This window comes from Anopheles maculipalpis, chromosome 2RL (assembly GCF_943734695.1).
Source record: "Anopheles maculipalpis chromosome 2RL, idAnoMacuDA_375_x, whole genome shotgun sequence".
Taxonomy (NCBI): Eukaryota; Metazoa; Arthropoda; class Insecta; order Diptera; family Culicidae; genus Anopheles; species Anopheles maculipalpis.
Window position 1 is genome coordinate 41,418,451 of NC_064871.1, and position 27,196 is coordinate 41,445,646.

At 43.4% G+C, this 27,196-nt stretch overlaps 1 protein-coding gene across 1 annotated transcript; it reads left to right on the forward strand.

Annotated features, from left to right (window-relative positions):
- The first annotated feature begins 1,623 nt into the window (after positions 1 to 1,623).
- LOC126557459 (protein peste) lies at positions 1,624 to 12,457 on the forward strand. The gene is made up of 7 exons (XM_050213247.1): positions 1,624 to 1,727; positions 9,901 to 10,060; positions 10,256 to 10,561; positions 10,974 to 11,180; positions 11,261 to 11,767; positions 11,839 to 11,912; positions 11,989 to 12,457. The coding sequence occupies exons 1-7, from the start codon at positions 1,627 to 1,629 to the stop codon at positions 12,455 to 12,457; spliced, it is 1,824 nt and encodes a 607-aa protein (XP_050069204.1). The 5' UTR covers positions 1,624 to 1,626.
- The last annotated feature ends 14,739 nt before the right edge of the window (positions 12,458 to 27,196 follow it).

Sequence of the window (27,196 nt, forward strand, 5' to 3'; positions counted from 1 at the left end):
CTCTCTCCCGCTAGCACAATGGTCAAACTGTGAATTTTTGCTAGGAAAAGTGTATTTAGTAAAATGATTTTATTCCTTTTTTTGGTTGAAATATATTTCCCGAGCTTCCTCATTTCATTCTTTTACGGTTATAAATTATGCTTAGCATCAACTACTGCTAACATCATTTAAAAGAAAAAAATCAGTTACTTTTGTAACAGCACCATCAGTGTACCCCTTACCCATAGTGACAATCGGCCCGCTTGCCTCCCAGTGCCGTGCGCCCCTTATCGGTAGAATTCCCTTTTTTTCGCGGATGAGACCAACGCAACAGCGTTAGAGCCGCGATTTGACATTAGCGAGGGGTGCCCCAAGCGCCGCCATCCCCACATCCGCAGCATACGATCAGCGTTCAGAAGAGTGTGCGTTTCCGCGCGGACTATTTGATACCGACGCCCGTCGGTGCGTTTCGGTCAATCATTCTACGGACGCCGTCGCGGTAAGGTTCTTCTGCATTCTGCTCGTCGGTTACGTACGTCTGCGAACGGAAGTGCGCGCGGTGAAGAATTTCGGCTAAGCGAAAGTTTTACATTGTACGGTGGTTGAAAATCATATGGCAGTGCATATTTGTAAAAACGTGGTGCAGAATTAGGGTGCGTCGCTGGTTCTCTCGTACATACCACCAGCCGGAGATAGAGTGCCATCAAATCAGAACCTATTAACGGCGCTGTGGTGTGCATAAGGTTGGACAGACGCAGAGTGTGATGAGATAGCTCACGAGATAAATGAATCAGTACAAAACAAATACACAGCGAGTGAGCACAGTGCTGCTAGTGTGGAGCAGCGACCCGGAATTCTATACCGGCCTGTAATCTTCATCATTTTCCTTCTGGCTGTCATCTGCAGCGCAGCGTCTCTGAGTGCTCGGTCTGTGGTGACGTAAAGCGGCGGGTACTTTCTATTGACATTTGTTGTTGTGTTTTGTTTTTTGAGTGCGACAAGTAAAGTAAATTTAGAAGATCACGCCGAACGATCGGTACTAGGCGCGTGCGGTGATCTGTGTGCTTAACCTTGAACGATCCTGGTGGATGCATGTCGTGCGTGCAGGTGCATCGTCACAGTGTAGTTGCAGTGATGCGTAGCAAATTCTATGCAATTCCGTAACGATTGCTCTAGTGAATAGAAGTGCAATTAGAAGCACGCACACACACACACCGGAAAAACTTATTTATCCAAAGAAACGCTCATTCATCTTCACCTTTTGCCGTAGACAAAGAAACATCGGAATATTTAGTGCTGCGTTTGTCGTGGTAAAGAAAAGACGAAATTCGTTTCCCCTGTTTTTTTTTTTCTATCCGTGTCCTTAATTCCTGTCCTACGAACGCGTCGCTGCGCAAAACCCTCGTTTGCGAAAACAAACCCCGTTCCAGTGGAGGGTTAGTGTGCGTGCGTATGCGTGTTGTATTGTGTTGCATAAAATTTTTTGGCCTGTTTTAAACCGGTTGCCAAGGATACCTGCAAGGACACAGCTTTTTGACAGTCAAAAAGACCGGTTGCATGTTGCGCGTTGCGGTGCGAAGGAACGACGGTGAAGTGTTGATCTAGTAGTAGTCGTTGTGGTGGTAGTGCTACGAAATTTGCCTTTTTATGTTACAATCCACGCAACATTCGGCCGCTGACACGGAGAAAGCCACCGTCTATCAGCTGGCCAACGGAAATCATACCAACGGTGACTGCGGCAAAGTCAGGTTAGTTGTAGTTGGAGTGCGCATCCACTTCGCGAAAAACCACTTCAACCTGGCTCTAATTAAATAGCTAGTTTTAAGAGGGTTAAATATGGAGGTTCTTAAACAATTTTTTTTTTCCTCTCAGACAACGATTTCCGAAAGGTCGATGTCTTCACGGGTGTAACGAGCCAGATTACGTGCTATCTGTTGGTGGGTTCTATGATAGAGTTGTCTCCTAGCGTTCGTATCAAACGTTCGAACGATTAGTGACATTATAGCCGACCGATAAGCCGGGCTTGTTCACTGTTTGTCCATCGGTTTGTTTAGCTTTTTTTTGTTTTGTTGCTTCTCTAGCTGAGCTTAGATGTCACGGCAACGTGCCGGTCCAACACAGGTCCCGGCTGATTGTGTTGGATTGGATTTTTATGAAGCTGAATATGTCACGCATGCGGCAAACACGAGCGTTTGGCCGACTTTGCAACCCACCCTATCGCGTTAGCTTTCGGTGCTCTTCGTAGACTCAATTAGTGGCTGTTTGGGGTGCATCAGTGTGTTGCAACAAAATCCAACCCGATGTGTGAACGTCCCAATTTAGCCTTCCATCTCTCACTGCAATCTTATCTTTTTAAGCTCGTTCGGTTCAAACACCCAGTGAAATGTGATCTTAAATGACCGAAACTATCGCTCAACGCATGTTACTATAGCAACAAGCCGTACGGTTCTGGAGAAGTCAAACTGGGTTGGAAAAAACCGAAAATAAACCAATCGAAACGGATGTTCCTTTCAGGCTAGTGTGGCCTGCCTGCCATCCATAAAAAAAACTCATAACCCTAAGCCGCGGCAGACTGGATGAGCGATTAGAATCCGGGTGAGACACGACACTCGTCAAACCTTCCAACCTTCGTGGCCTACCAGCCGTCACCACATGTCCGTAATGTAATCGCTGTTTGCTGTCAAACCTCCGATGCGGAAACTATTGCCCATCTTCTCCGCACTGCCCGTTGCTGCTGATAATGCATTCCACGATAGATAATAACCACTCGGAAGCAATCGATGGGTGAGAAGCACTTTATGGTCCCTTTTTTTTCTATTTGAACTTCTCCTCCAAAATGGCGGCGAAGGGGCGGCGCGGACGTGTGGAATGTAACCACCGATCGGCTTTTCGTTTGACACGGTGACATGACACTATCGTAAACGAATCCTTCTAATCAGCAGCAGCATCAGCGGGAAGAGATCGTTCTTTGCTGGGGGAACAAAAAAGGCGGGCGACGCACAGGGTAAAGCAACCACAATCGATTGTATAATGACGTGAAACTATTGATATGCCACGACCGTTGGTTTCGTAGGTATTAGAAAGAAACCATTTCTTATTGAGATGTGTAGACAAAAATGGCTGCGAGTGAAATTGATAGCGGTGTGACAAGCTTTTTTGGTGACCTTTAACATCTGTCCACAGCCTTGAAAATGGGCGTTTTGCGTTTGTTAGTAGCGCGCAAAAACGGAATTATTTTGCTCTAATCCTGCTTTGCTTACTTGCTTGCTCACAAAAATTGATTCCTTAATCGTGAAAGGGAGTTTATGTTTTTTTTGTGGTTGTGCACAAGGCCCCGACGCTTTTGCTTGCAATCGCATAACATTAAACGGATAGACGAAGGTTTGCTCCTACTTTGCTTATTATTCTTTCCGTTCTATTGTTGGCACGGAATAATCGAAAGTTAGAATCGTTTGTTGGAAGGATGCACGGAATGCATGGGTTCATATTTTATTGATATCTTCTTCATTTTCTTGACCTACTCATGCCATCATTCCAAAATGAAGGACTTAAAAGGGATATTTTAGACATGCACGCATATGAAACTCGTGTGGTAACTTTTTATTTATTTATTTTTTATAATTTTGCAGTAAAACAACGACCTTGATTATTGTGTGAAAAAACGCCAAAGTCTACGAGGCGCCACAATAAATGACTCACCCGAACTTTACTCCTAAATTCGCGTTCCTCTACAAACACCCTAACTAACCACTGCAAAGAATGTGTGCTGGAGCTGGGATAGGAATCATAACGTTTACTTTAAGCTTATCAGTTGCTTGCGATACACCACAGCACTGCAAGACGCATTCGGGGGGGACGGTTCACGTAGGAAGCCAATGTAAAACATTATCATGTACACAGAACGGTGTGATGTGAAAATACTGACACAATCCTTTAACACCACGAACCCGGTGCAACGAGGATCGTAGAATCGATCCGCATCCGCAGATGATCGCGCCTGTTACACAGGTCCAGGATTGTGGCCTCGTTCTCGTGACTTCATTCACGGACCGGGAAAGGGGTAAAGCACATTCATCAAACGTCTGCTTTTGATAGAAAGACATCGGAACGGTGTTAAGTGAGAGTGTGAAAAATGTTTCCGCCAGAAAAAAAGAAGGAACAAAGCTGAAAGTGAAGCGATTATTAGTCTGCCACAGCCACAATTGCTGCACTTCCTGTCATCCCGCCAAACCGTTCCCGGGGAGGGAACGGCTCAAACGTTTGAACAGGTGTTCCAGATTGCAAACCGCTTTAGTCACCCAAAGCTCGCACGCTGTTGTAGTGGCATGATGGCTGATAAATGGCTAATAATATAAAGGTGCGAAACAAACGTTTGCTGCTCAGCCGCGGTTCACAGTGTTTCGCAACACCTGTGCCGATACTGGGGTGGGTTTTTGGGAAGGGAGGAGACCGATAAGACAGAACTGCTCGGTTGTGGTGAATTTCGTTACCATGTTGGGGTCGGTTTTGGTACGAGTGAGGAGATCGAGAGGAAACGGCTAATTTCGAGAAGGGACTATTTCGGATAGGTTGGCTATCTAATCGGGACTGTTTTTGCCTGTGTCAAAGATCTGGTAGATATTTGTGTGTGTGTGTGTGTGTGTTTTTTTTTTTTGGAACTAGCATGAAACACCTGAGACCCTATCAGTTCATCAATTTTGACACCTTGCTAAATGGGAAAAGATGAGAAATTGAATCTTATTGAATCTTCTTTAAGTAATTTAAGTAGCAAAAGTTCAAAAATTTTAACATCGAAACTGAATATGGATCAATCAATTAGCACTAATTAGTGGTCTTTCTATTTCCGTGTTTAAAATTTTTAAAATGTGTTCTCACGCTGAACTGGATTTTCGGTTTTGCATATTGCTGACGACTTAAATCCGGGAAATACCCTCAACCGCTAAGCGTTAAGCCAAATATTTATAGTATCAACAGCAAACAAAAAAAAACGCGACTAACTCATCCGATATTCTTCACCAGCTATCCTTCGAATGTCTTTCTAGATTTACCGATGCAACTACCACTCTATGCACGAGGGTGAACAGAAGAAAAAATAAAACCAGAAGTGAAACAAACAATTAACACCACCACGTCTTGTAGAATTAGTAGCTGTGCGGCAGTGAAACAATACTCTTTCACCCGCCTGTAGCTTTTATCAATTACAACATCACCGTTCAACAACAGTGATGGAGAGACGCGAGCGAAGCGTCCAGACAGAACGCAAACCGCAATGCCAAAGTTTGGAACAAACGAAACGTAAGAATGAAGTCACGCTGATGGTGAGAAGGCACTTTTTTCTTGTTTTGGCCTAGCCAAAGTGTCGAATCATCATTCCACGTTTGGCGTGCGCTTCCAGCGAGATGCTACATTGCTATGACTAACCAAAATGCGAAGAAGATGCGCGATCGTTTTACTAACGTGCCGTTAAGCCAACACTATCGTGCTATAATAACTTTTGTAGAAGGATTCAATCTGCTTCGAAACGAGTTCCCCCAATCGGTTGCTATAAATCTCTGACCATATCACTATAATAAATGCAATTTTGTCAAGGATAGTTCAAACATTTTCTGCATAAATCACCTCCGGAATTATAGCTATCAGTGGTAGAGAATGATGCGCGGAACATAACCTTCTCGAACTAGCTGGAAGATCTATGTGTCATTGACCCCATTCGTGGTAGCTGACGACAGTCGGTACCTTTAGATAGGGCCAGATTCAGACACCATCCTCCGTGGACGGGATCCTGGCACCTTCGTACCTTGCGCCATTGGTCACCAGCAGCATCCCAACAAAAGCCTTTCGCACTGTGCTCGTAGCATTCATCACCTCGACCGTACAATTGACCAATTAAAGCGCACACAATTGATCTAATTCGTCGTAACTCAATTTCTCGAGACACCCTTTCGGACCGTTTCGGTTCGGTGACGTCGTCTTGCATGGTAGGCATGTGCATATCAGATATAGCTGGTGCACGTGAGACTGGAGGGGGGGGGGGGGAGTTTATGCAACGATTTCCCACAGTATGTCCCATCATACCATCATGCTCTTTGTATGATGCACGTATGATATGGCAAACTGTTATCAAAAAGGCTTCAAAAGGAAGTTAGCTCATCGTTCAATGGTGTAGATCCCGTAAAGAATCCGCTCAAATGACACATCAAAAGGCTGCGTATGCGTATGTGGTATAAAGATAACCGATAAAGTGTTTAAGGGGCACTTAAAACTGTTAGGTGAGAATGGGTTCATGCTAGAATCAAGGCCCGTTCCGGCATTCGGGTGCGAACTTCTTGTTATTTATCATAAATGCAACCACTGATTGGGTAGGAATGCACAAAGAGCTGTCGATTATTTGAAGGTCATCCACTCTCTAAAATGGTGAAAAAAATAAAATGTTTCAAATATTTGAATATCAAACTAGTTCCTCATCCTCCATGACGTTTCACGGTAGAGTTCCCGTTCTCTTGGAGTTATTGCCAGATACATGTACCTAACCTTACATTGTTGAATGCTTTCTTGAGTGCAAACTTTCGTGACACCGGGGGCCACCGCATGTGTGATTAAATCCCTTCCCCCATCATACGGACCATGCCCTCTAGCACCGACCGACACCTTTTCCAAAAATCACACAAGCACACACCAAAGGTCGTTCCGGTTGCACTGCTTCGTGTCTGCAGTGCAGGAGGTGTTATGTTATTGTTTTGCACTTTTCCAGCAGCGCGTAGCCCTCAAAACTAGACAGTATGTATTTAATTAAGGTGCCAATTTCGGTAGCACTCGTGTAGCATGTTTTTGCTACCTAATCTATTACCATTTCGCAGGTCACAACCCTTCGGTATTGCTTTTCTTTTTAGCGATGCATTTATTTATTCTTGAGATAATCGACTTCACTGTACTGTTTCGGCTGAATTATGAGTGAAGTGCGTGACGAAGCTTTTGAGCATGAAGGTTCAAAAAGTGGTGGTTGAAATGAAATGTTTACCAACACCCTCGGAACCATCCGGTTCGTTCAGATAAGCGCGATAATCGACTGACGGTACGTACTTCCTACTGGTCGGGTGTGACGTATGGCAGATTGGTGTATGTTGCAGGAAAGTGCATACGATCTACAGGGCCCTGTAGATTGACTCAACATTGACGAGCGAATTATTGGATGAACATACTAGAAATGAGCTGATTCCTTAGGAAAATCGTAGAAAAGCGTACTAGTAGAACTTCGAATTATAAGCTGTACGATCATCGAAAACGAGGGAAAGATTTGTAGGCCTAATTCGTGCCACTTCTCCTTTGTCTGCTGTACACATTTTACGTGTACATTCATTGTCACTTTTAGTTGTATACTGTTTACTGGTGAGCTTTTCTTATCATGCCACAAAATTCGGGCCCGTCTTTCGGACGCTTATCGGGTTTGCGGGGCTGCTCGATAAGATAATACCAATAATGGCGGTGTATCATTGACCAGCCTGATAAATGGATGAACATTGACGTTTGCTACAAGTATCCACATCCACATGGGCCGGCATTATCTCAGCCCTGGTACGCTGCTCACGTTATGAGAACATCGCGAGTTTTAGGATATGTCAAATCCCGCTCGAACACCTGTGAGTGAACGCTGACCTTGACTAAATGGGGTGAAAATAGAGGCCAAGCCGGGCCGGGTTGTACAATATGTTGTGGAGGATTTCAGGTTTACCGTATCTATAGTTCTTAGCTGGTTGGTTTAATATTAACCCACGCTCTTTTCCATGATTCCAGCCTTTCGTGTTGGGAAACGAGTTCTGTAGAATGGATAAGGGGACGACATTTTATTACGATACAATTTGGAAGCATCTGCCGTTTGGAGTGCCACTGGAAATGGTTCAGTTTGGTTAGATGGGTTTTGGCATAAAACAAAAGCCATTTGCGGAAAGATGGCTCACCTTATCAAGCTTCCTAATGTTTTTATTCGTCTATATCTAAAGGCTTTGAGTTTTTAAAACTACATTCGCAACGCATCAAGCCTCCTAATGGTTCGGTATAGAAATATACGCGCGCCTTAATCAGGTTTCTTGAGAAGAAATGTTTGAAATTTGCTAATGATTACTAACCAAAGTCCGGGTGATCGCAAGATGAGACGAACATAGGTAGTTTCTAACTAATGTAGAACAATTTCTGTACTTTTCGATCCTCTCTTTCGATCTGTCGAACTGTCGATATTGACTGATCGCCTGCCAAAATGATCACGAACGATCAACGGAAACATAACCAAGGCACGGAGCAAAAATTAATCATCCTTTCTTAATTGCTATACTCACTGTATTTCGAGCAAAGCCAATAAGATAATGCAGTGTATTTGTACATGTGTTTCGAGTCATTGTTTCACAAAAATAAAAGGTTAAAGTTCTAACGTTTTTTTTTTTTTTGTTATTCAATTTTCCCTAGAACATGTTTGATATTCAAGCACAAAAAGCACAATGATTTAACAAAACTAAGCGAGTTAAACAGTGACGCTGCAGCACAGCGTTTCTTGAACGTTCCAAGAGTCAATTAATATACTGCACAATTTCCTGATCATGCGACCACAGAAGGGTTTTCCCGACTTGCCAGCCTGCCATCAGCTTTTTTTTTTTGCTTTTGCTGGCGAAGCTTTTGCCCTGTCCCGGGCTGGCCCGTTTAGTTTCTCATCAAGATTGATTAGTCCCAGCCCCAAACCAAACCAAAGTTGGTAAGTTCGACCTTGACGTCATACCAATGTCAAACTTGTTTGCGAATGGGAGTGAGAGAAGCAGTGTTTAGTACAAAAAAAAAACTATGCTTTTAAGCTCAAGTTGTGAAATACATACCACCAGAAAGAGCAGAGTTTTGTGCAGCGTTAGCATCGTCTGCCAGCCTACGAATGTAATTGGGCATGCCCGAAAGAGAGGATAAAATTGTGCGTACTTTTTTTTTTTGTTGTTGTTGTGGGGGTATTTGGCATACGATCATCACCCGACGAAGCATGAAACCACGTCACGCAAAGCGTCGATCGCTCGAGCCGCAATGACGTGTGGGGCGCGGTGTGTTATTTTACTGCTGGAATTCTTTTCCGATTTGTTGATCATTAGCAGGGCAAGCGGATGCTAAATATGATCTCAAATCTGTTAGCAACCTTTAGCACCACTTCTTGGAAGACCCGTCCACAGCTTCTTTGGCTGCGAAAAGGGCCGAGTTTGTTGACACTGCCCATCGTTTGCTCAATGTCAATTGCTGTGTTTGGGAGTGTGTTGGTAAAGCTAATTAAGATCTAAGACCATAAAACAAATGAATAAAGCAAATCTTTACTCCAACCAGTTATTGTTATTTTTGAGCAGAAGAACGATTAAAAAGCGGTTTCAGATGAGATGTGAATCATCTTACATCTGTAATCGAGCTTGTTACTGCTGTTTAACTAGACGGTAATGAGGAGCGATGAATGTAGATCTACATTTATGAACTCACTTTGTCATCAAGATGTCTTCTCCGGTTCTCTGGTTCAAGGCTGCTTCAGTTCAACGGTTTAACGCTAGCAGGAAGGGCACCAGCAACGCTCAACGATGGGAAGGTGCCAACACGGCTAATGGTCGATGAAATTGAATTTTGATTGATGTTAATTCATAATGTCACACCCTACAGTCATCTTACGGAGGTCTCCCGGGCATGTGCTGAGAACTGGTACGCTCGCGATCGAGATCCCGCCGATCAACATTGCAACACAAAGCACAGATCTCTCTTTGTGTAGCTGCGCCCTATCACCCGATTCGATCACGAAACTGTGTCAAACGATCGTATCACACCCGGAGCAGACGGATGCACATTGTCAATTTAATTAACCAACGATAAAATCCGGCTACGATCGTAATTGTTTTATACTTGTTGTCCATTTTGCAGAACGCAACCGAAGGTCCCAGCCCGAAGACGCACCAACATGCTCGTGAAGGAGTTTTGCAACCGGCGGTGCATCCTTACCTCGTCCGGATTGCTTCTCGTCGCCAGCGGTACCTTCTTCATCCTGTTTTTCCCGATCATATTCCAGGACATACTGCAAGAGGTAAGGATCGATGGACGGTGGCAGTGAATGTTAGCGTTAGCGCTCTGAGAAACTCCCAACACGCTCAACTCGATTGACAGCCAATTAACCCTTGTTGATTTTGGTTGGACCCACACCGGCGTTGCCGGCTTGGAATGATCGATAAAGTCAATTGACCATAGTCACTAATTTCATTTTCATCATTTGCAAAACCAGGAGCTTAAACTTCGACCCGGTTCGCGGAGTTATGATTCCTGGGTATCGCCACCGTTCCCGCTCGCGATGGACGTGTACTTCTTCAACTGGACCAATCCGGAGGACATTACGAACCATTCCACGAAACCGATCCTGGAGGAGTTGGGTCCGTATCGGTTTATCGAGCATCCGACCAAGATAGACATTGAATGGCACGACGAGAACGCAACCGTCAGCTATCGGAAGAAGAGCATCTACTACTTCGACGAGGAGGGCAGTAATGGCAGCTTGGATGATGTGATAAGCAGCATTAACATTGTGGCCGTGGTAAGCGATTTGTGAGAGGGGAAGTTCAGTTTTAGAATGTTTACTGTGCATTCAATGCTAAGCTCCTGTTGAACATTGCGCAACTAAATTCCATAATTCCTCGTGTCAGCGGTACCGGTCGACTCGGCACCGGTAGCATTGTTTCGACCGGTTATTAAAGCTATTTAATAAATGCTTCTGATTAACGAATGTCGGTGAATTCCCTTTAGAACTATCGGTTGATGTAACCTGATGCTTTACGTAGTATAGAGTGTTTAGAGTTGATCATTCCCATCAATTGTTATTATACGTCTGATGTACTTTAGAAAGGAGCAATTCCAGATTAGATTATTGAGACGGAAGTTAGGTCAATCCGTAGAACAAATATGTGCGAAAGATTTCCTTTAATATCCTCATATCTTTCGTCCTACAGTCGGCAGCAAAGCGATCCAAATACTGGGGCTATCTCAAGCAGAAAGGCGTCTCGTTGGGCCTGAATGTGTACGAGCAGAAGATAAACGTGGTCAAAACGGCGGGCGAACTACTGTTCGATGGGTACGAGGATAACATGGTGCTGATGGGAAAACACATGTTCGACGCCGACGAAGTGCCATTCGATCGTGTCGGATGGTTCTACACGGTAACTATTACTTAAACATCCATCGTTTAGTAACTCATTATACTAATAGTGTGCTCTCTTCCTATCCACTTCACTCGTAGCGTAACAATTCTGCTGATCTGATCGGTCACTACAACATCCACACCGGTGTGGAAGACATTGCCATGCTCGGTAAAATGGGCGAATGGAACTACAAACCGCGTACGAACTTTTTCGAAGGAACCTGCGGCATGCTGAACGGTTCGGCTGGCGAGTTTTTCCCACCGGGCTTAACCAAAGATCAACCGATTGAGCTGTTCACGCCCGACATGTGCCGTAGCTTGCCGCTCGACTTTGAGGAAGAGGTTACCATCCACGGCCAGAAGGCGTACAAGTATTCGGGTGATCGTAGGGCGATCGATAATGGTACACTGTACCCAGAGACGGCTTGCTTCAGTTCGGGTGAGATCGTACCGTCCGGCGTGCTGAACATTTCGTCCTGTCGCTTCGGAACGCCCGTGTTCGTGTCGTTCCCGCACTATTACGGTGCTGATCCGTTCTATCTGGATCAGGTCGAGGGATTGAGTCCGTCGAAGGAGAAGCATCAATTTTATATGTCGATGGAACCGGTGTGTTGTTTGTAGAGAAGTAAAAGCTCTTTAGGTACTAATTGTTCTTTTTTTTTTGCTGTCTTTTGTAGACGACTTCCGTTCCGTTGGATGTTGCCGCTCGTTTGCAGCTAAACATTATGATCGAACCGTACGAAAATATCAAGTGAGTTTGCAAGCGATTCTACGAAACTCTGACTAGGATCTATATTAGCAACATTTTTTCCTTGTTCTTCCTGCAGTCTCTTCTCTGATGTCAAACGAGTCTTCCTGCCCGTCCTGTGGTTCGAACAGCACGTCATTATGCCTCCCGAACTAGCGGGAGAAATCGGTCAGGCACTAACCATTCCATCGATCGTACGACTCTGCGGCATTGTCATGGTTGTGTTCGGCGTACTGCTTCTCCTCTGGACACCCCTGGAACGTGTGTTCTTCCGACGGCGGCGTGTTGCCGGTACGATCGGCACCAAAGATCAACCAGCATTCAACGGTGTCCGATCGTTCAATCTTACGACCGAAAAGGGATTGCTTGCATCGTCGGAGAAGAAAAATGGCAAACCGACCACAGCCACCGCAATCGTGTTGGTGGACAAGCTGCTCGAAAAGCCAGAAAAGCTTCCACTCACGGACAGCGGTACACAATCGCCTCCGACCGAGCCAGAGAGTGCTCCACTGATCGAGGGTAGAAATGCGACCATTATTAAATCTTGAAAACACACGTCATACAGAGAGAATGCTGCATACTGTCAGGCAGTGATCCTGTCCGATGGGGATCACTGATGCTGTGCTAGAAGTATCTTGCCAGGGAGCATTTATTCAACGAGCAGACAGACAGTTGCCGGCACTGCTTCGTAAAACTCTGAGATTCCTAGCGTGTAGTGTGGTGTTGCGTCGCGTCTTTGGCGATGCGTGTTCAAAAGTGACTGAGCGATCGGTGGTTTTTAGATTTAAGTGACGCCACCTCAACTGAAAGCAATTCCCCAAAGTGATAGATTACTCGTAGCACGCGAAAGGCGTGCGAAAGAGCGCTAGAACTAGACCTGTAAGCTACTACTATCTCCTCCCAGGTGATGGCCAGGATGTGGACGTGAGTGGCGAGTATATACAAAAACCGCTCACCTAACCGAAATGAACCACCTGCTTATACAAACACCGACCAGCCAACCAGAACGTCACTTTTCATAACGTAAGGACACATGTTAGCCTGTTGTAGACTGTAAACGTTTAAGATTACGCGCCTTTTTGGCGATTGCATGTATGTTACGTTCGTATTTGGCACATTAGTGTTACGCTTTTTCGTAATTGCACATCTGTGTATGTTGATGGAGATACTACGTTTGTAGCCTGTGTACGGTACATAGCACTTTAATGAAACAAATCTCGTCCCTTATATTAGTTCGTTAGCAACATTCAGCTTATTTCCGAGCTTATGAATGCTATTTTTCTATTGAAAATAGCTTCCTCTCGTGTGTTTCCCACTTATTGCATGAAAATTGTAGAACCAAAGGTTTTGGTGGTATATTGGAAAAAGAACAAACAAACAAAAACGTCTAAAAATCTTTTCCAGCATCGTTATTCATATGTTCGCAGGTAGCAGATAATGTGACAAATGTATCGTTTATAGAGTTAAGCATCAAATCATTTACATCCGTTCCTATCCGATGATGGAAAAGCGTTAAGGTTAGACTAGTTAAGGTTGTCACATTTGTGTAACAACAAAAAAAGGCATTCCCTTGTGGGTTTCTGCGTTTCTACAATGACTGTGCAATGCTCGTTACAATCAGAATCGATACACGTATCGATCGGATCAATCAAATGGTACGTGAGTGATAGTTGTTACGCGGTTAAGCCGGTGATCTTTGACCAAGTTTAGGTAACGGGAACGAGATAAATCGTCCAAAATACATACACCGACATTGTGTGTGAGCGTACTGTACGGAATGATTTCTAGCTAAGTTACGAAAAGCATAATGTGAATGAAACTGGAAATTCATACAAAAAAGACGATAATATAGTATGATTAATATAGTAACACTACGTGTGACTCAAGTAAAAAATATCACAATTTTTTATAACAAATTCTTTGGTCTGACTTATGATTCACATTATAATCTGGTAAGATTGGAGTCTGGTATTTATCGCTTTTAAATAAACTATTTATTAGCTGGATCACGGCAAGCGTGCGGGAGAACGGTTTAGAAAATCCTGTCGAATGAAAGGATCGTCATGTGCCGAGTGATTGAAGAAAACCCAACCAGTTTTAAATGATTGTCAACAAGATTCTTCGTACCTTGTGATCAAAACAAGCTTGACAAAGTTCTGTACATTTAGGTGATTGAGTTTTCTCTGCTTAAAATAAAAAAACGCAATGAAATAAATAGTAATTTTAAAAACGACGGAACGAAGCACGTGGAATGTACGATTCAAAATTGATTATGGAGCACGTTCGCTGACTACACTAGGTCGGTGGAAATTCAAATGAAATGTTGCATGATTTCATGAAATATTTCAACCACGAGAATGAAACGTAATTTTAAATTACCGTTGCGTGGCATTCAGGACGCGTTAGATTTTTTGTAATTTTTATAATCAAATATGATTGTAAATTTAACGATACAAAAAGCATGTTATGCTTTGAAGCTTTATAGACGAACAAAACAATTTATTCTAGAATAGTCGTTACAAAATTATTTCACCAAACCTTTAGTTGTTCAGTAATCTATCTGTATTATTTTAATTATAATTTCAATGGGGAATGTTTTAAGAAAATTTTATCGTTTTGAATGATGTTTCTTGCTACTGTTACCTTCTAATAAAATTGACAAATGAACGGTTTTTCGCATGCTTAAAATGTTTTGGAAAATCCATCGTTTAAAAACTCATAAACGCGCACCGGCGAAAGCGGAAATTGCGACAAAAAAGATTACAGGAAGAAAGCACTAATAATTGTACGGATGCAGCCCTTAAGTAGCCGGCTCATCATTTCATCCAGGATTGACGTCATAACGAATCTCATAGAACCTCGTTAGTTTGCCGGACGCCAGATTTATTATCAATCCTGTTCTCCGCTTCTTCCAGCGGAGGATCGTCCTAAAGGTGGTATCGTAAAAATCTACAACCCGACGAGGAACAATCAGTAGCGATCGTTTCTCAATCTCTCTTGCGATTGTGCGCTGATATTCTTTTATCTTAGCTCTTTCAGTATGAGTCCGCTGTAAGGAAGAAACGGATACAAGCAGAACAAGCGATGAAATTGTTACTTTGACCTCCTTAGGGGCGAGATGGGATGTCATTTGCATTTTTGCTAGGCCGATGTCATCGATACGGATGACGATGATCGTCATTTTGGTGGGTGGGTATATTGGGGTAAAATTTATGACAGCTAGACAAACCTGTTATCACCACAGCGCGAGGAAGGCACGAAACAATCGAATCTAACATCCGAATCCGCAAAAGAAACTATTTTTGCTTCCTTGGCTTCGTGTCGCAGGGCAAAGTTTGAAACTAAAAAGAGTAAAGCCATCGTTTTTTCATCTTTCACTGCATTTGATCGACGTGAATAAGATTGAGGAAGGCGATTTCTATCTTTCTCCGTTGCAAATATTCTTCTACACATCTCAGCCCACTCACCACTGTCGGTTGGTTGGTTGAGAACGGTATTTTATTTTATGTTTCTTTTACCTTACCATAACACATTCAACACAAATGAATCGACTGAGAAGGATAAGAAATATAAAAGATAACAACAAAATTAAGAATGAACACACACACACCCACCTGGTGCACATACAGATAATTTAAAATCGAGTTTTATGTTTATTACTTCCGTGCGATATAGCGAAAGCATACGTGCTTCAATTGGGAACTAAAATTAACCCGAATGCAGCATTTATCGATAAGCATTTAGGAGATGTTTTAACAGTTATGTTGTGATTGTGATTCAGCTTTGTTTTTTTTAACGGTAATATTTTATTTTAATATTTTTAGAATTATTTTCTTAACATGAGCACATGCTTAGCATTCTCCTTAAAGAATATTTGAAAAAAAAACTTGATTTAAATAAAGAATTCTCCAATCCAATCAACACCATCGCTAGTTCTGTAGCCACTGTTGAATTGCTTCGTTTTCCTTTCTTCCAAAAAGAGCCCCACCCTCCGAACTTCCTCCCACCCTTTCTCCGTCTAATTCTGAGCGACTAAGCCAGCCAAAACATTCGACACCCAAATGAGGCCAAACACCGGCCCGGACGCCGGCCGGCCGGCATACCGAAAGCGAGCACCGCCTGAAACTCCAAAACACTCCGGAACGTGTTGGCGCACGCGCAAACGTGTTGCCGGCGTTCACGGGAACGAGCAACGCTGCCCGTGCGCACACGATCGCGAATGTTACGTCCCTGCCGTCGATCCGATTAGCCTTCTTTCCAGTGTCGTTTTACGCTTCGCGGCGCAGCAAAACTTACTCCGAGGGTGGATTGAATGGTAGGTGGTGAAAACGAAGGCGGGCGATGTCTTTATGGAGGAATGGATGTGATGGGTGGAAAGATGGACCCATCTTCACCCTTCTGGGTTCTGGAAAACCGGAATGGGTGTTCGAAGAAGCAACAAACAGCACACAAAACGTTGAAACGAAATCCCGCTATGTTGTTTTGTTGTTTCTTACCCGGTCTCGGCACTCCTTTCTGGCCATCATGTTCGACCAACGGTCAGAATGATCTCAAGACCCCTCGTTCTTCCGTGGCAACGGCTGGGCGAAGAAGGCAAGAGCAGTGATTCTTTGTAATCCATAAGCAGAAGAAGCACTGCACGAAGAAGCATCATCAAGCAGGCTGAGTGCGTACAGTGCGTTCCGGATTTTGCCGACCGATGTGTTGGATGCTTCATGAAATCTTACAGGAGGTGTGGCTCGATCGGACGATATTAGAGTTTGGAAAAAATGAAATATTTTCCAATTTCGAGAATTTTTAGCAGTCACACATGATATCACCGACCGATAAATGGCGAATACCTTATTCTAACCGAATCAAATCATTTCCATCCTTTCTGCTGTACCGTCCGTAATTCTTCCTTCTTTGTGTGCGTTCCTCTTTCACCCGGATTAATCATTTAAACGCACAAACCGGGACACGAGGTGAGTTTAGCCTGCAAAAAGGAGGACACCACCGCCGCACCGCGGTAGCAGCATCCGCAACAAACAATAACCTGCTTCCACACTGCGAGGGAATTCCCGGGCCATCATCTCGTGTAATCGTGCCAGTGTCGGGCAACGAGCGATGATTGGAATAAACAACAATTAACAACCCGCGCGACCGGCCGAACCGCGAACTTTAACGCTGGAGCAACGAAAAAAAAAGTGGCAAGTGGCTCATTAGAAGAGGTTGAAGCTTTTTTTTTGTTACTCCCCGGCTTGATGAAGCTACATCACCAAGCAAAATGGGGATTAAGGTTTCGTTTTTGGCTGACCCCAATTCTTGCGTCTCGCCGTGTGTTGTACCCTGCCAGCCTGACCCGATCGTTTCTTCATTAAAAGCAGATTAATTTTTAATCATTCATCGAGCAGTGAGCGTTTTGAATTCTCGTTTGGATCTTTTCTTTTTTCTGCAGAGTTTTCTGTACAAAACACGTGTCATTCCAGTTAAGAATTTCGCTAATCAATGCTAGAAAACGCGTATGATAATAAATTAAAATTATCTTAACTTCCCCAAACCTCGTGCTTTCCCGGTGCGTGACCATCGCTGAAACGATAGGCAGCACCGATAGTTGACACAATTAACTCTAACTGGCCCCTCGGCAACCCGTATTCCAATGCAATGCTTCCTGTACGTGACATTGCAAAACCCTCGTGGTGCACATCTTTATATTACTGAAATTATGTGCTTGTTTATCGCCAGTTTCTCACCGAAAGCACGCCGGGTTTTACTTTAACACACATGCCACTCATTCTGACTCTCTGGCACTTCGTCATCACCGTGCACGTGTTGGAGCTGCAGTTCAAAGGTATCCTTCCGTGACGAAGTACGAACCCGATAAAGCGCCCGCAACCGTTCTCACACACCGAAGAAACAAAAATAACGCAAAACGTGTGTAACTCAAAGAGCGATTAGTGTGGACACGAGTGCTATTTGAATCCGTGCAAAAATGTCACTGTTTATTTGTTGATTGTTTATTGGCTGTGAGGGTTTTTTTTCTTTCTCGTGGCGCACAGAGCTATGGCAGAGTAATAATATTGGCCAGCGTTTAATGGCAGCAATTAATTTGAAGGATACATGCTTTTTTATAATCGAAGATGAAGCCGTAAACGTGTTTAATCGTTCGCTGTTAGTATATGCATGATTGGTTTTAAGTGTTATATGATCAGCATCAGAGGTCAGTATTCTTTAAGATATTTATTTACGTTAAATCATTTTACTACAGAGAGCTTAATAAACAGTAGAGGCTAAGGAGAACCCATTGATAGCAAGGCTTGTAATAAAGTTGCCAGCAATCTTACTGCCATGTGCTTAATATCAGACTTGACCGCCTGGAGTCCTTCGCTTACCGAAGTCCATCATTTAACTTGGCCTTTCGGGCGGAAGCATCATTCCAACTAGCCAGGATGGGTCGCTCCAATGGCCAAATGAAGTCTAGCTTCTAGCGGATCTTCGCGAGACTTATTGATGAGCATCGTTCGCTAACTATTCTAAATATTTTCTTAAAAAAGAGTTTTAGTTTCTTAAAGACGAGACGAGCGTATCTTAACTGCAAAACAGTGAAGTTTAAGATATTAAAACATTGAAGCTCTGTAAACAGAACGCTAAAATATTTCTTCATGCTATTTGCTTGCATTTAAAAACTAATCATCTCATATAAAGAAAAATAATAATATTTAGCAAAGTGATAGTAGAGCATAATTACCAAGTCATCTATTTAAAAGTTAAACACTTATTTTATTGACCAAAACATCTGAAAACATAGTTATGAGCTGGAGTGCGAAATTTAACAGAATTATAGCTCACAGTTTCGACCCAACGAGACTCTTTTTAAAGATTTTGTTAACCTTGCTTTTCCTAATATAACCTAAAAAGGTTAGCCTACCACATCTGTTCATCTTTAACTAGTTTACATGCGGATGGATGGTCTGTCAGTTCTTTAAAAGGAAAGGCAGTGCGGGTTGGATCTGGAAGCGATTCCTTCGGCCACCAGATCACCATGTTCGCATGATCTTTTGTAACATAACGAACTTTTGATCATAACGAATTAATTGATATGTTAGATCATTTATTAATTATTCGATGGATTTCTTAGACCTTTAAATGGTGAATTGGTCCAGAATGATTCGGTGTCGTAAAGCTCTATAGTAGTGTAAATTGAGCTGTATTTAATTCATCTTAGTGTTGAAATAAGTATAAAAATATTAACATTCAAATTAATGTACATGTAATAACATTGAAAATAGCATTGAAAAGAAGCTAAGATGATTGAATCTTCTAAACTAATATTTGAGGTTCATATAACGTTTGGATTAACAAAAAATGACAAAAATGTTTGGATGTTTCATGCGCTTTCGCTATCTCATTGCTGAGGGCATATTGCGACAACTGTGCCGGTCGTCATACGATAAGACCGGGGTTCAAATCCCATCCGGAACGTCTCCCGTAGGGAGGACTTGACAATCCAACTACGTGATCTAGTCTCGTAGTTGAAGAGTCGTCTAAAAATCTAGTAAACTATTCCATGGCCAAGAAGAAGAAGACGCTACCTCCTGGTGATCATCAGTCCACATACTAGTTGACAATAGCTAGGACGAGAACAGTAAACAGAGAACAGTCGTATCGTCTGCTATAACGAGCAAATATTTATCAGTTTCTGTCCGTTCTGCAGAAGGGAAAGTTTACAGTGTGGGAGCTTGGATCCTGGCCACCCGACCATTTTAAGCCCCTGGAACATCCAACATAAGCTACGGTTCGCAATCAATGAAAAGCACGTCACATCCCGTTTTATTTTCTTCAGAATAGGAGAAAGGAACGCTGGAAAAAAGGAGCGTTTGAAGATTTTGGAGGTCTCCAAAATCAGAACCGTCCGATCACAATTTTGTAGATCAATTTGAAGATATCAATATCTGAATAATAGCATGATCAAAATCAGGGAAGAATTGACGACTTTTTAACAGAAAAAAGGTCAATAAATCATATTTTGACACTTATGGCATGAATGCCGGTAGAGAGCCGCAAGAAGATAAGGCAAAAATTGGATTTTTTTTTGTCTTGAATTAGGGATTTATTGAAGAAAACAATGCAATTTGATTGTTTGCAGTATCGTTTATCTATTGATTTTACCGTGCATCTAAAAAAAAGCGCTTTTTTAATGCATTAGTTGTGTATTTCGCTTGATCAGCGGAACCGTTCCCGCGTAGTGAAAACTGACTCCAACTACGTGATCTGTGGGAAGCAAGCCAACTAGAAGACGATACACTTTTTTCTGCATATTTCATATTCAATTGAACCTTATAACATTAAAAGCCTGGAGGAAGTATCATTATAATTTTGCTCTCCTAAATGAAAATTTTCACATCATCTTAGATTACCATTCAAAATTCGTTACTTCATTCAACAGTGTCACACAGCGTGATAAGAAATGTTCCCTTCGAAGCCAATGAGGCCTACCAAGGAGGAACTTCCTTCTAACTACTGTCCACACTATCGGACCCCCCCAATCTTGACGGGCAATTTCATCTGTCCATTCCTTGTATGTCTTGACAAATTTAACGACTGTCTATACAGCAATAAAACAAACAATTTGTGTACACATCGTGTTCGAGCACATCGTTCTGGCGCTGCGCTACTGCCAGCTGCTAATCTCACACTGTGGTCGGTTCAATTTGTCGATAAGCGCATCATATTTAAAACAACACACAACAATCGTACTTTCACGATGGGGTCGCTCGTTTCAAACTGAGTTTGGTCTTTATCGCTCCCACATCTGATACAGCGAGCAGGCTTTGTGCAAAGTTCCCATCGACTCCGGTCAGCGTTGGTTGTTTTTCCATCCTCGGAATCTTATCACCAAAAGTGCGTGTGGTTTATGGTGTTTGCGGAAAAACGGGAACGAAACACTGACCACCACCATCGGCCGTCGCATCAGATAATGTCGTGACGAGACGGAATAGATTAGATCGGTGGGAAGTGAAATGCCACCCTCAGAAACGTCCCGATAACGCCGGGAGGATTCACTTAGTGTTGAAGCTTTTGTTTCGTGTTCCGATCAACCACCGACCGCAATAAGGACAGCCGATAAGCAGTTGATGCAATTGTTGATAGCAATAATGTTGTATTCAATATGGCCAACATGAGCAATGGGCCTCACCCAACTGTCACCTGCTATGCGTACGGAAAAGTGTGATGTTTAATAAACCACATACGCACACATTCGAAACTATGCCACGAAAAGCCAAACGATTCTTCCAGCTTTGATTACCATTAACCTAGTTAACCATCGCCCGGGACCGGTTCGAAGACACACACCGGTTTGGTGAGGTTCTTTGTTAGGACGCACCGGCCTCCCCGGTAAAGCTTCAATGGCAGAGTTTCCTTCGGGACAGGTTCTTTGTTGCGTTGCCCAGTGTTGCGGTGGAAAACGCATTCGAGAACAAACAAAACGCACACACATTTCGCTGTTGCTTATGATTGCGCGTATAACCAACGTTCAACACACGCACGTGTCAAGTATTATTCCCGAAAAGACGAAAACGTGATAACCTTATTTATGTGTGCAGGCAAATTTGCCTCCGCCGTTGGGGTTGAGGAAGGTGCGCCACACAGGTGTAACGCGGTAATTGAGCACACAAACAAACAAACAAACTATCAAGCAAATAGAAATACATCGATCGACCAAACGGAAGCAACGATCATGCCATCATAACGATCATCAGCTGTTTGTGTAAAGAAAGAACAAATGCAGCAAACAGTGGAAAAGCGATATGAGATCGATTGGTTTTTTTTTGGTCATGTATTGTTTGTTTATGAAAACCGCCATTATGACATGACGGCATTCGAGATCACATGACAGTTGCTATCGATCGTGTTTCGACGCCTAGTGTAACAAAGTACCGACGCGTTAACAAGCCTGAACTTGACATTTACTTCCCGGTGTGTTAGTGAGTAAGCCACCACCACCGCCGTCTGTTTCGCGTGGATGTGACATAATTAGTGCTCATACGGTGAAACATAAGCTCCCGGTGCTCGGTCACTCTTTGCACGCTAATCAGACAGAAAAGGTCGACATAGTATTGAGTATCGATTGCACGACAACGCTAACAGAAATTCCCCTCAGAAAATTCCTTTGTGAGAATGTCCCTTTTATACTTAGGGAAATTCCTAGCCTATCTCCGGGGGATTTTTTTTACTTCCGGTTGCATGAAGCTGCTGTTTATAGCATCTGGCAATTTAAGCCAAATGATAACTCTCCTTTAGAATGGTTGTAAGGCCTGGAGGTAATAAATTACTTATCCAATAAAGCAAACGATTGGTTCCGTCTGGAAGTTGCCATACGGAAAGAAGGTCAATCGGTGTACTCTACCGCCTACTTACCATTGCAAAATAAAAAACGCATTACAGTGATGCGAGACGTCACCATGACAATTCTGTCATTGAAGATCCATCCACTTCTCTCTTGCGGATGCGTCGTCATCTTCTTGGCGCGTCTTACGCTTCGTCCCGCCGCTTGGACGAATTACTCACCTCCAACGTTGATGACTAATGTGCATGGAAACGTACCAGACTACGGAAGCCGATACGTCATCAGATCCGGACGGCACGGTGGGTAGCGAGGGCCAATTATCAACATCACTAATGCGCAGACGACGACACAACGCCACAACGTCACCGGTTGATTGTGGGCTGCTTTGTGATAGGGTGCTTCTCGAACACACAGACACGCAACACATGACGGTACCGGCCAGAATTTATTGCCGATGAAACGACAACACTGCACTGACTGATTGCGCCTTGTAACCATCCTTACCGTTGGCTATTTGTTTATCACAGCAGAGAGACACCGAAGATGGTACCATCACCCTCCTTTACCGGCTCTTCCTAATTGACCTGACCGGTACCACTGACTTGTTGCTGTCCTCATTTCCGTTACCCCTGTCGATTAGGATTGCTAGGTCGCCGTTGGTCGGTAACTTCGGTGGTTCAGCACGTGGGGGTACCTGTTGTTTGTTTTTTCGTCAGCGCCAACTCGAATCTGCTGGCATGTGTGTTGCTGAGGATGATGAAGTTAAAGGTGCTTGTGCGGCTGTGTAAAAAGAACTTTATCGTGTACTTAACCTACCTATCGAATCATAGCGCCCTGCTCGGTGACCGTCCACTTGTACTGTGACTGTGGCGATAATTAATATGAGCTAGATATTATTGGCCATTGTGCCTGACTGTCTGGAATTACCTGATCTGGGGTGAGGTCGTTGTTAAGTTACTCACAAGCATACCATGACGATACGAGACTTCATGTCAACAAAGCCTGCTTTGTTGATCGTGATAAAATGCCATCAAGCATGTAGATCGGAGTGTGAAGATCAGTTAATCAATTCCTTCTGCCCCATTGCATTGCATTGCAAATTTAAATAGACAAAATAAATGTATCGCTACCATTCACGCGTCTATTGCAGGGTAAAGGAATCTTTAATAATGCCCAAGACAAGTCTGCGAGCAGGAAAATGCGCCGTTAATGATGCGATTTGCAGAAACCGTCGTCATACGCCATGCTCTCACCACTCGTTAGCACCGCCGGACCGAAAACGTAGGCTTGGCTGAAGCTTATGTGACAATCGTGGTTGGGTTGGACTGTTGATTGCTGAAAGTAAAACCGTGTACTGCTGGCACTGGGAAGCCAAAAGCATTTCGCATACAGGATCTAATCTGCTGGAACATGATGGACGTAAAGCACCGAGAGACGCAATGGCGCGTCATACGTCAATTTGCGCGCCGCGCTGCCGGTTCGAATAAGTGACGGAGCGAGGTAGCGCAATTCGTTCATGAGGCTTCCCTAGACATGTCTATTTAGCCCTTACGGGCGACGTACAAATACGCCACCATTACGGTTATGCGTGACATTGCTCGTTATGAAGACGGGGTGATGTGTAAAGTCGGAATTTAAAGACAGCTTTGAGTGAGAGAGCCGAAGAGCGTAGAAAACTTATACTCCACCTTGGACGGGCGGTGGTACCGTGAAGCTAAACAATACTTAAAAGCGGTTTCCTATATGCACGGAACAATTCAGTACGGATATTGCTATTTGTCAATCGTTATGACGCATCTTGGCTATTTTGCCTCCCATCTACATGAGTAATGGGGTTGTTGTTTGTTGTTGTTGATTCGTCACTTTCACGCCAACCGGCGGCGGTGAATTTTCGTTCACACTCCTAATTGAATTTTTAGCTCCATGCTGCGAAAATTTTTCCGGCCGAGACGGTGGAACCCTGGACACGACTTTGACCTGCTTTTGAATGGTAGCGGTCGGTCGGTGTCCGGCTGGGCTAATTGTCGGCCCATTTCCGTTCCGTTATCGTCGCAGACGTTGGCCAACCAGCTGTGCCGGTGTCTGGAATTTGTCATCATGTGGTGACACTATTTGTCACCATCCAAATGTTGTGCTGCCGAAATAGCAAATAGCTGTGTTAGGGGTGGATCGTTGTTCTTCTTCTCAAGAATTATTCTTGATGGAAATGTTATGGAATAATCCATTATTGAGCTGTTAGGGAGCGTATTAGATTTTTTTTTATGAAGCCGTGAAAATACATCAAAACCCTCTCGGAGTCGGATCGGAGCGGAGCAAATTTAGCGCGTTGGAGGGAAAAGGGGATAGGATTAATTTTCTGTTCCCCTACAGTGAGGACTTACTCCCTAACTATGTGGTATAAACAAGTCTTGTAAGCCAATCGAGAACATGCGTGACCTAGTAGATCGTTAAGCCAAAGAGGAGAAGAATCGATATTGTCAAAAACATTGTATAATAATTTCTATAACTTGGGAGCTTCATCAAATCAAAAGCGATCATCCCCTGCTTGATCTCCCAATCAACATCCCCTGCTTGATCTCCCAATCAACATCCGTTCTTGACGTCCACCTTCGCACCGAACCACCCACCAACTCATCAGCAACCGATATCGTACAGCAACACAACAAAAAGTCATCCTCGCCCCTTAGCAGCTCAAATAAAACATTCAAAAAAACGAGGTCAAAACCACGTGAAGATTTGCGGTTCTCGTGCGAGGGAAGGGTGAACGGTGAACGGGGATGCCAGTGATGGTCGTGCTTTGCTGGTTAACCAACAACCACGGGGGCCTTGATGCATTCTTTTCCTTTATTTCGTGCGGTTTGCGTGCGGTTTCCCATCACAACGGGTAAGGGTTCCGCATCGAAAGTGAACGCTTGGGCTGGGGCTCGTCGTCGTCGTTCCAGTTCCAGGCTTCTCCGGGGTGTACAACGCAGCTAGATTTTGTTTGCAATGAGCTGGGAGTGTGCTATTTGCATTAGAAGTTTCCGCTGCACCCATTTTGCGTGGCCGAGAGCGAACATAACGATCCGTCCCCATTCTAATGTTTTCGTGCCATTTAGTGCTTACATTGATGTTTGTATGAGTGTGTCCACTGATCGTTGTGTACGGGCGCACAAGCTGCATCACATTACGGGAGGGGGAGATCAAGGGTGTAGGCCAAGCCAGGAGTCCTCTCCATCCCCGCCAAACGAAGGGTAGGTGAGGTTGTGAAAAAATCTAACAAACTCCCTACCCTGGCCATGGTATTAATCCGGCCGGCATCACACACACGCACCATTGCCGGTCTCCCAAGGCCTCAGAACATAACAGTACCGGTGTAACCGTTGTATTTCGAAGCGGTGGTGGGAGGCTCAAAAGTAGGCCACGGACTGACCGGATCCGGTAGTTGGTGAGCATGTGGTAGCTTATGCTGTGGTTAAATTAATTCTTCACTTTAGAGAACAGAAAAAGAACCCATCCAAACCACACTCATACATTCGGCTAAGTAATATGAGAGTGTTGTGGGTTTGTCATTTTTTTATCAGTCTTTAGACCACTGCTTGAGGATTGAGGGCTATTCGGCTGTGTGGGGTAGGGGAGGATTGACTGTGGCCATTATGTAATTTCACTGCCTTCGTCAATTATCACACAATCAGACGGATTTATGCTAAACACACGCTACGCCGCGGACGGAATACTGCTACCGTGTCCAGCGCCCTTAAGGGTCGTCTTTTGTTTACACATACTCTCTATAGGGTTGGGATATAGCGAGGGAAACTGGGCAATTATTCCACCACGCCCTCGACGAGTCGCCCTTTTTTGCTCATTTGCATCGCGATGTGGTTTGATTGTTTGTCTACGGTACGATCCAAGGTGTCAAAGTCATCTCTCTAAAAAAAAGTGTATTAAACTGGTTTATATGCTTAAAACGATTATAAAAAAGAATCGTGTGTCGATTCAAGAACAATAGTAAATTTAGTAAATATAGACAGAGAAATTTAGTAGTAAATCAAACATAAAAATCATGGTTGGAATTCACCATGTCAAAAAGTATGCTCAATTTTTATTAAATATAAAATTACCAATTTATTATTATTCTACACTTTGAAGACTAACAAACATTTAAACTAGGTATAGTCCAAGGATATCGAGACTCATCTGCAAAGAGCCGCTCTCAAATGTTACGAGTTCCACGTGTCTTACAAATATCTTCATTATTTGAATTCTCTTTCATTTATTTCAAAATATTATTTATTTATTTATTTATTTATTTCAAACGAAATATCTGCCGCTAGGGCTATATATAAGTGACTTAATTGCAAAATGATTTAAAAATTAAACTAAACTAAATACACAGAGGCTAAAACGGACGACAATCGATAGGCTTCAGTCAAACTAGGCATTGCAGAAACAACAAACAGAAAGGAAAAAAACTACTACACGGATGGAAAGAACGAATCAAAGAATTGTAGGAGGAGGCGTTGGAAAGACTGATGGGAAAGATGAAAATCAAATAGGTGAGAAGCATTGTTAAACGCCTGAAAACATCGAAGTAGAGGATGGAGACACGAGATGGAGCGTACATATGAATTCTAGATAATAGAGCAAGCGAGTCAATAACGTTTCTCAGCAAACCACTTATAAAAGATGCTTGAGAGAAAGCACGGCGATCGTGTAGCGACATTAAGCAAAGTAACCTGCAACGTGCAGGGTACGAAGGAAGGATACTTGACGATCTGCCTAAAAAGCGTTTCACTGCTAACCGCGTAAAATTACGCTGGACTTTTTCAACTCTAGTGCTCCAAGTCTGACTAGTCGGGCACCAAACAATGCTTGCGTATTCGAGAATACGTCGAACCAAGCTGAATATAGGTTTTAAGAACTCATTAACGGGAGGACATTGAAGATTATTTTCGTTAATAAAGTTCTTCATCGTTTTGTA

Coding starts and splice junctions, on each gene's coding strand:
- LOC126557459 (XM_050213247.1), top strand. CDS start 1,627: ATGTTACAATCCACGCAACATTCGGCCGCTGACACGGAGAAAGCCACC. Junction 10,061..10,255: donor TCCAGGACATACTGCAAGAG/GTAAGGATCGAT, acceptor TTGCAAAACCAG/GAGCTTAAACTTCGACCCGG. Junction 11,768..11,838: donor TTTATATGTCGATGGAACCG/GTGTGTTGTTTG, acceptor TGTCTTTTGTAG/ACGACTTCCGTTCCGTTGGA.